The following is a 14,254-nucleotide window of genomic DNA, read 5'->3' as shown; positions in this document are numbered from 1 at the left end:
TTAACTCAGATCAACATATCGCCATTAAAAAAAAATTATGTTCAATAGCTGATTAAACTCCTAGGCAATTATGCTGCCGTTGTACGATAAATCTGCCAAATAAGTGCTGCCACGAACTCCGCGGTGCATTCAAATGCAGTTGCAAGTTTCCAATTCCAACAGCTAAAAAGGTCCATCTATGCATGAACCAATAACAACTGCAAATATTCTAAAAATGTGCCCTTTCTGTAGATTCAAGATGGAATATGTCAAGAAGAATGCTGAAGGGGAAATGACCAATTAATCAATCTGGTTAATAAATATTTATCAGATCAAGGCTTCAGCCTTCTATTGTTGTGGGTCATATGTCAATTAATGAAAGAATAAAGTAGCAGTTGCGATCTACACGCTGGTCCACATTTAGTTGTGTAAAAAGGCCCTTTCTTCACAATTTAAAACTTAATAAATACTAAACAAAAAAAGTCACATCACATGGAAGAAAGACACTATACGTCAGCATTTACAAACAGTAAAGCCAAGTATGGATCAAAATTCACTATTTTGCAGTGCTAAATGAGAATGGTCAGAGTAAAATGAACGTGATGACACAGCAGTCGGTATGACAGTACAATAAATAAAAGGTTTCTCTATTTCCTAGCCCCGCTTTGCTTTGTGGCCAACACCTCGATATTGTGTGACACTGCCCTCTGCTGGTAGGTTTCATCACTCCCATAATCATAGAAACCACTGCATTGCATTTAAACCAGCAGTTCTCAAATGGGGGTGTATGATGAGTTTCTGTCGTTATCGGCAAATCTAATACAGTATAATGCTTTTTGATGTGACAGGAAATGTGTTTTAATTAAAAGCAAATTAATTGGAACATGAAGCAACTTCTTTGCTTTTATTTTGCTACGGTTTATAATGTGTGCCGCCTTAATGAGGCAATGCTGCAGCAAATGAGCCGGGAAAAAAAACTGATGATCTGAAGCTGTTGAATAAATATGTCTAGCTATACTAGAGTTAATGTAGTTCCAAGTTTGAATAAATCAGACACAAATGGTAAAACACTTTTTTAAGTTCTTGTTTTAATCCGATGAAAAAACATCTCACAGAAGTGTGTATCACTGAAACTGAAAAAAGGAAGTTGTCATCACTGAAAAATACAGCTAAAACCATGCCCTCTATATAAACACTATCATTAGTGACACAAAGTGAATATGGGCAATTTAAGCATGACTTTACTGAACAGTATGTACATGATGTAAATTAAACATTTGACATTTTAGAGTTTGGTTCATCACAAAAACTAGAATCCATTTGTTATAGTCTCTCAATAACTCCAGGTAGCCTAATGGAATTTTAAAATGTCACTTCAAATACTGATATTTACTGTGCACGTGCAAATTTTGTGTCCATCTATGTACAAACTACCGAAAAATGTATACTACTGAGAAATATACTATATAGTAAAAATTCAAACATTTTTATAATCAACGTCTCTAAGCAGACTGAGTAGCTTTTCCATCTTGGTCACTTCTGCCTCAGGACCCTCGACCAATTCTCGACCTTTTTTCCCCTACACGTGCACAAAAACACACACAATATACATACATTAGGTAAGCTATAACCATAACAACCAAAAACCTTTTTGTTTTTTTTCAATATTGCTTTCTGAGAGCTAGCCTTTTCATTTGTGTCCGCTGTTGTGTCCATTTTGTCTCAGCAAAACAACAAAGTGAATTGCATCCTAACCAAACACGTAAAACATCATTCAAAAGCCAGAATGTCCTCTTCTGTGCACACCAGGACTCAGTCGAGTCAAAAGATGCAAACCAAAAACAAATGTCCACTAGAGTGGACACAAACGAATAGGTTGCGGCTCAAGAGGACATTAAAACGTTACCTTTGGTTTCTTGCGGAGGTTCGGGGACAGTTTGAGGCTGATGACAAAACCTCTGTCGTCGCCCACTATAATGACGGGATTGGCAGGGTTAAACTCAATGTGAGTCAGCTTAGTTTTCTTTTTATTCACCACCGCCTGCTGGCAAATCGCCTGATACTTGTTGATGACGAGGTCAAAAACATAAACCTGAAAAATCATATCAGAGCATTTAGTGTGCTGAACATATTTAACAGGGATGATGTCAACATTTGGAATCTTCATCCAAACGACACAGCTAAATTTCTGGTACCGTATCGTAGGAGCCGCTCCGAATAATTCAGTGAGGATGCACTCCTGTTCACATGTTCATGTACTGTACGTGTGGGGGTGTCAGATTCCCACATGCAATATATTCAACCCACTACATCTACCCAAGAGATGACTGTAAACGTTCTAGTGTTTCCACTGTCTGTGACAGCCCAGCTGCACACAAAGAATGTTTTGTACTTTGTAGAGTACAGAGGTTCACAGAGGGCAGCCTCTGCAACTCTGGTTTTATTTTGTTGTATTAATGGCCACTATTGTAGTTGGGTCAACGCATGGCCGTTACTAGCCCGTTTTTAGGGGTGCTCAAGCACCCCTAAATTGATTCTCAGCACCGCTAAAATTTAAAAGAAGACTTGTGTGTGTGTGTGTGTATGTGTATATATATATATTTTTTTTTTCCAATCCAATCCAATCCAGCCCCCCTAAACCTCAGAAAGTGACTCTCGGTTACCAATCCATCTGTGGTGACAGCCGCAAAAACAGTAGAGGAGTACGGCGCCCAGTCCACATCTCCAACCGGTGCATTGAGGTCAAACGTGAACATTGGAACACTGGTAAAGCAAGAAAGGTCAACGACTCCCATGAAAACAATTGATTTTAATAAGCAGGATTGATCATGACAAGCAACGGTTATAGATCTGGAAGACAGGAAGATTCAAAATGCTAATATATTATTGTATACTATTGACGGCTATAGATGTCAAAAATCGTAATGAATAATTTAAGCGCCTTTGTGCCAATGACTTCTCTCATTTTGGTTGCAAAGTTAGCCAAAGGAAGTTTATTAGATCTGAGTTTATTTTTTGTTAATGCTTTATAAGAAAATTAATTACGCTCCACATTTAACGCCTTAACTTGATAGCCCTAACAGTCATATGCAGTACATCAAAAATCAATTTTAACCGGGCTGGCAGTCAATGAGTTAAACTATTAACTAACTTTAAAAATTAATGAATGATCAAATGTAATGATGCATACCCTCACATCTTATTTTTTTATCAATCATGATTCCTCTTACCGGTAATCTTGGTCCCAGATTTTGACGGTCCAATCTGAGCTGCAAGAGATGAAAACCTTTGAGTGATAGGGATTCCACTTCACTCTGTCCACCGCCATGTTGTGGGCCTCATATGTCTTGAGGTACTGACTAGAGTAGTTCTTTGAACACTATACGAGAGAATGAGAGCAACTGTAATGTTGAATGCTGCTTAAACTGTTATGATAATAATCCACTGCTAACAATAAAAAAACAAGAAGCCATTAAAAAACCAAAAACATCTCATGAAAATTTTACATTGTAGTTTATTTAATTTGGTAGTGTGACTGGTCGTGCGATAACTAAATGGTTATGCCGTGTTCAACTTTGAAATGCTGTCACAATGCGGGTAAAATTTCAGCTCCCTACGCTCTTCTTTTAATGTTTTCTCTTTGATGTGAAACACCTTTGATGTAAAGATTAAACAAAACACTGCACAAGGTTAAAGTTACACCAGAAAAAAATGTGTCTCAAAACAAAAACAACAAAAAAAGATTGGAATTAGTTTTAAAGAGGAGTTCAAGTTTGAGTATTGCGGTTTGTTTTTACTCGCTGCAGGATTGCAGTGATAATTAAAGCACATCCTAAGGCTAAATCAACATTATGTCTTGTAGCACATGCTGCTGTATTTCAAGCACCTGAAAGTTCATTGACGGCCAAATTTTGGTTGGTGCAATGAATTTCTCCAACATACCTTGTGTATTTTGCCTTCCTCAGTGCCAACTAGGAAGATATCATCAATCTTCGGGTGAAAGTCAAAGGCTGTTCCACTCGCTGCAGACAAGAGGAGTATGTGGCTTAAATGAAATTGGATTGGCTCGCAAACAAAACATACTGTGAGTAGGAGTTGTTGTATTTACAATAGAGCACCTGATTTTTCAGATTTAAAACCAGGACAGCACAATTTCACTGAAAATCAAAACCACGATAAATTCTCACTGTTTACAACAAATGTCATCAATAGTAAATCTGGTATGTTTGAGATGTCCTATACTGTGAGTAATCATTGAACACAACCTTGAGTTTTATCACCCTAATCCACAATGTCTATTAAATCAATGCACAAATAAAAAGATAGCTCACAATTGGTGAGATCCTGAATACCCTCTGGCCCATCAGACACAGTATAATCCAATGCAAGCTTGATTGCATCTGTGTAGCCCAACTCGTTCTGCAGATATCCAGTTTAGTAGAGACGAGAATATATCAGTGCGCATGCCGGATCACATTTCAGCTTTATTTCGCTGAACAAACCTTCATGAGCGTCCATGACACAACTCGACCATCGGAAGACACCGAATAAAAATTGAGGCTGTAGTCATTCAGCCAGCGTACCTGAATGAAAAATAAAAGTAAAACCCGCTTATTCATTATTGTCCACCGTTGTGTCCATTTTGTCTCAGAAAAAGAGCAATGTCAATTGCATCCCACCCAAACACATGAGAAATCAATGGAATGTCCAGGATGTCCTCAAATAAGCACACGAGGACTTAGTATGGGAGCTCGATTGAGTCAAAAGAAATTAAAAGTTGCGTATATTTGATGGCATTACTGAATATTTTGAAAGCGCTGCAACTGGATCATTTCCCTCACCTGCCAGACGGGATCAGTGTGTTTGCCGTTGTTCACTGTGCTCTTGTACTCTGGTTCCTGTCCCTTGTTTTTCAAGTTGTACACACACACACATCCATCATGGAACCCCACAGCCACCAGGGACGAATATCGCTTGTGGATATCGAGGCTCATGACGCCAGAACCTGTCGGGAAGATGTACTCGGGGTAGGTGGAGTTCTTCAAGGTGTAGAAGAGGAGCATTCCGCGGCCCTGTTTGCTGAAGTCATCTGAAAGAATAGAAAGAGTTGTCATCATGGAATATCTTGTTAATCATGGCGCGAATCTAAGTATTATTTTTTTTTAGACTTACATGAGCCCAACCCTACACCAAAAAAATCGGGATATACAAAATTCCTGTGGAATAAAGTGTATTAATTGCGTGGGTCATCTCTTTCATGTGTTGGTGGCCAAACTTACCAGCGGAGGGCAGTGACACACATCATTTTGGCTTTGTTGTACTGGAACTTCCACAGGGGAAGAACAGTACCCTCCTGCTCCCGAAATTCATCAGCCGCATCCTCAAAGTATTTAAAATCTGAAAGGAAGTACAAAACGAGAGGAAAGTGACGTATTATCCATTCATCTGCAATGTGCCATGACATCCATGTCAAAAGAATAAATACCTTGTGCTACTTCATTATACGTGTTCTGAACCACCATCCGCTCTAACAGTTTGACTGATTTGGATACTTTGGTGATGTCGTCACTCTGCAGATATCCGAGACAAAAAAGTGGAAAATTGCTAGAATGTCCTAATTACATTTATTTATTCATTTATTTATTTTAGAGGTGTCTCAATGTGAAAATGATATCAGATATCCTTTCCAGTCTATTCATTTGTGTCCATGGTTTTGTCCATTTTTTTCTCAACAAAACAGCAAACTTAGATGTCCTCTATTGAGCACACGAGGACTTAAAAGAGTAGCTGGAATGAGTCAAAATGGATCGACCAAAATCCTGTGTGTTGGGAGGAAATATTGTTTTTAAAGTCATGACAGGAACAGCAAATGTCTCCTTTTAAATTAAGAGAAAATTAATTGGAATATGACACATGACAGACAGTAGGGTAGCTGGAATGAGTCAAGAGGTATAGACAACAAATAAATGTCCACTCCAGTGGACACAAATGAATAGGTTGGATCTCAAGAGTAGTGATGGGAAAATGAAGTTTCATGAAGAATTGGCTACAAGCAATTTACAGTTCGCTACTGGGTACAATGCAAAGTATGACTTACAGGTGCCTCCATGAGCATCATCTTTTTTTTCTTCTCGTCACTATCTTTATCCGATCCTTTCGGTTTGTCTTTTATCACCTCTTCTTTCTTTAGCTCCAACATGTAAGCGTCATATATGTTCCACTGCAAAAGCATACCCAAGCGAGCATTTATAAACCACTTAGCTGTTTTCATAAAAGTGAATTAAAAAGGTCAGAGAATTTCCTACCTGACAAGCAATTCCGTAGTAGTTGCGGCGCGGAGGTGGGATAGTTTGGCTACTTCTACCCTATAGGAAAACAATAATGGAACTATTAATTGTGCAATAGATACATATGTAAAAATAGGGCGTTAAATTAATTTTCCATCCTACTTGTAGTGGCTTATTAAAGGTTTGAGAGGCCCTTTCGATGAAGTTGAACTGGTTTGTACATTTTGGCTCTGGGCCTGATATGTCATCTTCTATCTGCTCCTCTTCCTCACCTCCATCATCCATCTCCTGTGTGGAAAAATCAAGAGATCAAGAACACTTAAATTTGACTGCTGCAACGCAACAATCAAATCACATCACACATTACTTACCTCTTCAGACTCTTCTCCATCCTCTACCGAAGCTGCAAAAACATGACATAATATCATAATAATACAAAATACTGGATCTGGGATGAATATTTAATGTCAACAGAATAAAAAGATGATTTTAGTAACCGTCTTCAGTGAGTTCCTCAGTGGGTGTCACACTACTTTGACTGTCATCAATGTCTTGATGTTCGAGACAACCCTCCAAGACAAAGTGAACAGTCATATGATTTACACCGTCTGTCAACTTGTAAGCACCATCCTGGGAGAAAAAATAAGATAAAATGTGATAATAAACAATGACGATGGTAACATTTTCAAGATTGTCTTACGTGAAATTTGTAGTGGGCAAGATTGTGGGGAGCATGTGGATTTTTTGCTGTCAAAGTCCTTGTGATTTCCTCTTTCAGCTCCTATGAGAGAATCAATCCAAGAAAACACAGTATATTCTTCCCTAGACGCAGTCTATTCATTCCTATCCACTGTTGTATCCATTTTGTCTAAGAATGACAGCAAAATCTCTTGAGTTCCACCTAATTACTAGACACCATTGCAAAGACCAGGATGTCCTCTACTGAAAGACCAGGATGTCCTCTAGAATGTCCTCCAGGATGTCTCTCAAGTGAGTCAGATATAGACCAAAAACTAATGTCCCCTACAGCGAACATAGATGAATGGGCTTAGTCTCAAAAGTGTATAAGAAAATAAAATATATTTTTGGGTATAATTGATAAATTAACTTCTTAATTTTAGCCTCTAGCCTATTAGACTATGGCCATTTTTACGAAGTACTGGGACTACAAACGAGTCCACACATTCATTCATTCCAGTCATATTTTTCGCATACACAGGTAAAATAGTCACAAAAAACCTGCAACGGAAAAGGTTATGTTCATGAATGGAAATCCATAACAATGAAACCGCATGAACCGAACCGCAATGTAGCAAGGGAACACTGCATCCCAAATTAAAGAAAAAAATGTAAACACATGTAAAAACAAACACACAACATAAGTTATCGACGCAATCATCGTAGGACACCGCACGAGCGTCCGACGTTGCGTGCAAAGTGCTAACGAGAGGTGCATTCAAAGGGATTCGGAAATTTCAAAACCAGGCAGAATTTTATTTCATATTCTTTTTCATCAATACCTATTACCTATATTAGGTTTATCTGTTAATTCACTTAATGGTCTGCCATTATCTACTGCCTAACAACAGCACTTATGATTTGCATTAGTCTTACAGCCTCAGTAAGGTCCAGTTGATCCGGAGGCTTAACAAGTTTCCCTGGATCTTCTTCTTCCTGAAACGAGTTTCATGAGATCAAATTCTGATTCTACACCTTTTTATTTATTTTTTTGGCTTGAAATTTACATCAAGAATGACAGTAATTTGCTTGCTACTTACCTTTTTCTTGTTTTGAGCTTTGTATGACTTGCCAGGTGCCTGGGTGCATTGTGAAAACACAAGACAATACAGTATTTGTAAAAATGACACAAGATTGCTAACTCACTTCTTGTAATTGGTTAAAATAATTAGGCTCTTTGTTACACTTTTGAAGCCGATAGCTTTTAAAAGATAAAATAATTTTTGTAGCAATTACGAATTGAAACAGACTCATGAAAAAAAACAGACATTTGGTAATCGCACAAACAGGAAGTGAAAATGTTTTAAAAATACATGTCTGAAGCGCGGGGAGTCTGGGCCTCATTTTCAGGTCAAAGTCCAGTCCTCAAGGGCCTGGACATCCTGCACATTTTGCTTCCCTCGCAAACACACCTGGTTGAAACTAGCAGGATAAGTTTCAAGCTCCTGAGCTAATCATTTCTGTCAGGTGTCCTTGGGGGGAGGAACCTGGAAAACATGAAGGATTCCTGCTCTCGAGGACTGGAGCTTTACACCTGTGATTTAAGCGCTTCCACAACAAAATCCTCCAACAATTGGTTGATCCAAGCGTGCCTTTGGGGAGCTTTGTTTAGCGCAGAAAACCCATGGCGGAAAAATAGCCCCGATTAAGCAATTGACTTTATCTTTTTACAGTATACAGCATGAATGTGTGCATGGACGCGTGAAACATTTTCATTTATTTATTTTTTTATAATAAGTGCACCACCAGTCACTTACCGGATCTTTGCTCATCTTTGCTGTATTTATCCACAAAATTACAAATGTAAACAAAACACCATGTTGTTTTTCTCTGCAATTCTCACATGAAGTCTCTTTGGGATGACATCATAAAGTTTTTGATGACATTAGTGGGAGCGCAAAGATGACATTATGATAATGCGAAGATGGCACATTTGTGATATATGAAAACATGTGACACTAAAGAAATTTTGGAATTAAGACAAGAGGCATCCATTGTTTTTCACCCAAAATATGAAAATGAGTATGATAAGAATTATATTCATATAACTCAGCCAATGCCAAATATTTTCAGACCCTAATATTTGGTGAAAAAAATAATACTGTAAATAAAATAACTATGATTTAATGCCGGGACTCTGTTTGCTGTTTGTTTCCAATTTCAAGCACAACCAAGCATTAGCAAGTGTGAATTATGACAATTAGGGACTCGTATGATGGCACCAGAGTAAGCGAACTGAAAAACTTTATTTTATTATAACATGCTACATGCTCCCCTACAGGTTTAAACACAGCATTCTAATTACTATTGCATTTGTCGAATTTGAATAAAACAGAAAAATCCACCTGTTTTCACCCATCCAGTGGGCGGCCATTTTGCCCCTTGCTGTCGACTGAAAATGACACCACAGTTGCTTGGTGCTCAAGTAACGATCAATCATGAATCAGCTGTTTTGGGTTCGGTCACGTGACATTCGCAAGCTCAGCCATGACTGGTTGTTAACTGAACCTTGAGCAACGTTACTTTCAGTCAACAGCAAGTGACAAAATGGCCGCCTGCTGAGATGGATAATAACTAGTGGATTTTGCTCAATAATTCATTTCCCACATCCACAATATATATCAGAACACAATAGGGGGCACATAGAACAAATTGTATGTAAAAATGGGTCGACTTCCCCATTGATTGCCACGCAAAAAATATTTTTGTTCCATAATCAAACACAAACTCAATACCCACTGTACAAAGGTGAACCCGGCCTTACTGTTCAAGTACCTTAATCCCAGTTTATGTTTCCCAGTCTGCATCCTTCCCACAGCTATCCCAGTTCATGCTATCAACAAGGATCAAACCGTTGCTTACTGGCCAGGATGTGTTATGGGATATGTTTGCAAGGAGGCTCTGTCTTGTGCTAATGGAAGCAGCTGCCTTGACTGACCTAGTTCAGTGAGTCACACAGCGCTTTTCCAGCACACTGGCTATTGTGCAACAGTAATGCTTCAGGTGACTTGAGGTGGAAAAAAGAGCACCTCCACTATACTGGTTTCGAGTGAAAAAATGTATATATGGTTGCAGTCCAGTCTTTACGTTATTACCGCACATTATATGACATTATTGGATTTCAATTACATGGCATTTAGTAGATGCTTTTGTCCAAAACAACTTTTAAAATAAAAAACGCATGAAATGCTTTGTTGTATTCATCCAACTCTTTCAGTGATTAGGATACATAAAATGAAAAAAAAAGTGTAGTATTAAAAAATAATCATCTTAAACACAAGTTAATTACACCGCCACTGGCTAGCCGCTCTGACAGAGCGTTGAAGAGTGCAAGAGACATGAGATGCATTCAAAAGCATTCTGATATTTCAAATTCAGGAAGAATTTATTTACTCAAGCATTCATTCAGTCATTTAGTCAGTCATTTTTATTACCCTTTATCTATTATGGATTTATTGTTTAAATAATTAACACCCTCTCCTTTTCCTTTTTCTTCTACTCTTCCTTCCCCTTCTTTCTTTTCCGGCTCTTTCTTTCGTTTTACTTGCGGTTGGCAAACAAAGAAACTCGCTTAAAGATGGCGATGAAACATGGTGACCTCCTATGAAGGGAAAAAAAAGAATAACTAAATATTACTGTCACTTTAAAGCGCCTCTAAAAAGAAATTTCAAGTCTTGTGTCTTATGCAATGTATTTAAAAGGAGTGCGTCAGAAAGCACTTTTTTTAGCAACCATTTACATTACAGATGTACATTATTAATGCAAATGCATTTCTCATTGGCGGTCGAGGCCACGGATTCAAGCCATGCTGCTGACAAAAACAAAAAGAAAAAAATCATGGCAACTGAACTAACCACCAGCTGCGATAGTCCAAACTACCGGCAAAGCGCACAGGAAATTAGTTATATTTAGAGGAGGATATACTATGACATATCAGGCTACTAGAACATATCTCAGCTAAGTTTGCGAGTTTGGCGCTGAAGCCATTTCAGCGTGCCAGAATGTGTGACGCTAATCAAGTAGCAAGACTGGAATCAATTTTCTTTCAGAAGGAATAAAAAAAAGGGAAGCCCATTTTAAATTGTGCAGCAATTAACTGTATTGATTAGGGCAAAAAATACACAGAAATAATCCCGTTTACAGTATATATTCATATCATCAGGATTTGGTTTTCTCTCATCACTTAAAAACAAAATATAGTCATTTCTTAATTTAATCAACAGACACATATATGTTACAAAATATATTTATTAAACTACAGGTGTCAAAATCAAGGCCCGGGGGCCAGATCTGACCCGTCACATCGTTATGTGTGGCCCGCGAAATTCTGATTCGTCTTCAAGTTTCTGGCTAAAATACCAAACTTGCAAGTTGTCCTCAACTTTTGAAAAGAAAAAAGAAAAAAAATAACCCGTTCTCTCTTTTGAACAGTTTTTACCAGCCTCTGATTTCAAAACTTTTAAAACACATTTCAAATTGATTTGACTTCACAGCCATTCTGGCCCTCGACATCACTGAAATGAATTAAAAAAAATAAATCTAAAAGTCTTCAAAAGTCTACATAGAGAGGGTTGAAACAGGATGAGTTGTGAGAGATCACAAATAAAAATGATTGCAGTCCCTCCGGTTCTTTTGAACTATTGTCATGGACATCCTACATCAGCAGTTTTGTTTGTCCTGTTCCAGTGTTCCAAAACTCCCTCTCACTTCTTCCCTCAGACCATATGATTCATCTGGAACATAAACAGAAAGAAACACAATGCCTTATTCTTAAAAAAAAAAAAAAAAAAAAAGAAAGAAAAGATATAGCTTTGCTCGCAGTGTACGTCAGCTAAAAAAAATTCTTACGGTGGTAAATTGCACAATACAGATGATAGTGATGACGAGTAGGCCGATGATGATGGAAGCAATAGCGACATAGAGAGCGTTCTTGCCCAGCCGCCTTGAGCCATCGTAGTCACCGTTTTCATAACTGTTCCTTGACTGAGGATATCACAGACAAAAAAACAAAACAGCTTTATATTTCTGAAATATAAAGTTAGATAAAAAAAATATAGTTTTCTAAAAAAAACAAAAAACCTTGATATTTCTGCATTAGTTCTCAGACATTGCTGAGGAGGTTCTAAAAAAAAATGAAGCAAATTCTAAGGCAGTAGCTCTCAAACCGTTTTTCAACCACATGTAATTTTTTTAACAATACCTCTTAATATATACCACCAAATAATTTTGGATGCAAAAAAAATGACCAAATTCAATAATTAATTACTCTTCAACTACATTTGTTGTGGTATTAATAGGCGTATATTTTTTTCAGCAACTACAGAAGACTTTTATTTGTTGCTGTCTCTTCTGCTGGAAAATCGCGTAACTAATAACAATGTGCATGTGAAAAACCTTATCAAATAAAGGCCTTTAAAGTTGCAAATTAGTCACTACAGCACAGTTTAGCAATAAATTGCTTCATGTTGCAATTAATTTTCTTATTATTTGAAAATAAAATGACCTGTTCACCCCCCAAGTGCCTTCATGTTCCCCAAATTGAAAATGCTGGTAAAAGTTTTCTAATAATGGTAGTGGTCAAAATATTTAGCCAGTACAGAAGGCTGGGACCCATAAAAAGACAAATTCAGTTGTTTGTGTGAAATTTGGGAAAATTGTATTTTTAATACTCTTGAGTTAAAAAAAAACATAAACCAATGAAAATAAAGCATTGCGTTTGAATTGTGGTTATTTAGTAATGATGATCACTTTTGCGTACATTTAACCCGAGCAGTTAATAAATGTTTTATGATGGCAAAGGTATAACCGTCGCACAGAACAATTATGCTCCATTGTGTTTTTGGTTTTATAAATCCGTTTAAATCAGCTTCTGCTTTATTTCCACCAATAAACTACTGACATGTTGCATTTAAAACACTTTTAATTGAAACCAGTATCATGTTATCATGTCTTGCTTTAACAAGAAGAATACAATCAGAAATTTACCTATGACATGCTATATCCTTGTGAGAATATTTTAGCTGAAAAGTGTAACGACACAATAATATACATACCATGATAGAAAAGACCAGAGCAACAACGTTGACAGGATATGCAGGACAAAAACAGGTAAGCATGGTTAAAAAAAGATAACTTTTAAGTGGAGGCTTCTTTTCTTCAGTTGAACTGCTATCGCAAAGGTTACCGTCGCTCGCTGAACTTTTCACCTGCTGGTTTAGCACTCCCAGAGCCATTTTGTCACACACCAAAGAATAGGTCACAGCAGGAGGAAAATCTCAAATCAGAGGGGAAATTTTCCAGTTTCTAAAGTCCATAAAAGGTCACACAATAAGTTTGACGCCGTACATCTGAAATTCTTGTGTTGATAATTCTTGTCCGCTTGAAACTGTGAATGTGAGTGGAGAGGGAGCAAGGAAGGGTTGAGGAGAGACAGGAGAGGATCACAAACCCTATTGGCCTCCATCCAGTAGAGCAATGGTTCTGAAATTGGGGTATGAGTACCCCTGGGGGTACATGAAGGCACTTCAGGGGGTAGTTGGGACAAGTTTTCTTTCTAATGCTGTGACAGGAATGGTACTTTTTTTCTAATTAAGAGCAAATTCATTGGAACATGAAGTATCATTGCTAAATTGTTGCAGTGACTATACGAATGCACATTGTCATTAGGGAGGTATTTTTCCAGCGGACGAGGCAGAAATAAAACATGTTAAAAAAGTTGATCTTTTGGAATTGCTAAAGTATGCCTAGAGAAACCATTACAAGTGTGCTTCGATATTTTCATTGATTACTTCAGGAAACAAGTAATCAATTGCTACAAGTTCAATTAATTCATTAATTTAGGTGGTAAAAGTACTAATCAATTAATTGATTGGTACTAAAGAAATCAATTACCTTAAGGAATTAAGATGCTTGATAAATTTAGGTAATAAGCACTAAACTAGCTATTTTATTTTAGATACTCACATATCAAGGTAATCAAGTACTACTTACTGTAAGTACTAGTATTTAATGATCTATCTAAGTACCTAATGCAATTGCTTCTTTCAATGTACAAAGTAATTGATTACTTCATAAGTTAATTACCTAAATAATTGATTACTTTAAGACTTAAATTAGTGCCAGCCATTTTTTGATACTCCTTTTGCAAAAACACTTGTAAAAAATTGAAAAAAAAAATACAATTACCTGGAATAGATTGTCTGGAGTATTTGAAGTTCTAAAAAAATATATTTCTTTGGAATTGAATGAGT

At 37.2% G+C, this 14,254-nt stretch overlaps 2 protein-coding genes across 2 annotated transcripts; both read right to left on the bottom strand.

The window, feature by feature from the left end:
- Nucleotides 1-1,147: 1,147 nt before the first annotated feature.
- Nucleotides 1,148-8,815, bottom strand: LOC148419133 (dynein intermediate chain 2, ciliary-like). Its single transcript, XM_088423681.1, has 20 exons — nucleotides 8,762-8,815; nucleotides 8,045-8,083; nucleotides 7,881-7,940; nucleotides 6,967-7,047; nucleotides 6,764-6,896; nucleotides 6,638-6,669; nucleotides 6,429-6,554; nucleotides 6,285-6,344; nucleotides 6,077-6,199; nucleotides 5,465-5,549; nucleotides 5,259-5,376; nucleotides 5,152-5,195; nucleotides 4,821-5,068; nucleotides 4,482-4,562; nucleotides 4,311-4,398; nucleotides 3,922-4,001; nucleotides 3,210-3,358; nucleotides 2,643-2,742; nucleotides 1,886-2,071; nucleotides 1,148-1,558 (listed from the first exon to the last, which is right to left on the bottom strand). Exons 1-20 carry the CDS (start codon nucleotides 8,774-8,776, stop codon nucleotides 1,457-1,459), a joined length of 1,950 nt encoding a protein of 649 aa, XP_088279807.1. The 5' UTR covers nucleotides 8,777-8,815; the 3' UTR covers nucleotides 1,148-1,456.
- Nucleotides 8,816-11,306: 2,491 nt separating this feature from the next.
- LOC148419132 (transmembrane protein 233-like) lies at nucleotides 11,307-13,380 on the bottom strand. Its single transcript, XM_088423564.1, has 3 exons — nucleotides 13,058-13,380; nucleotides 11,853-11,987; nucleotides 11,307-11,737 (listed from the first exon to the last, which is right to left on the bottom strand). Exons 1-3 carry the CDS (start codon nucleotides 13,235-13,237, stop codon nucleotides 11,720-11,722), a joined length of 333 nt encoding a protein of 110 aa, XP_088279690.1. The 5' UTR covers nucleotides 13,238-13,380; the 3' UTR covers nucleotides 11,307-11,719.
- Nucleotides 13,381-14,254: the final 874 nt, after the last annotated feature.

This window comes from Hippichthys cyanospilos, chromosome 9 (assembly GCF_059441005.1).
Source record: "Hippichthys cyanospilos isolate Australia breed blue-spotted pipefish chromosome 9, RoL_Hcya_1.0, whole genome shotgun sequence".
NCBI classification, from domain to species: Eukaryota; Metazoa; Chordata; class Actinopteri; order Syngnathiformes; family Syngnathidae; genus Hippichthys; species Hippichthys cyanospilos.
The sequence above is the reverse complement of the archived record's forward strand: the minus strand, read 5'-3'. Positions and strand labels throughout refer to the sequence as shown.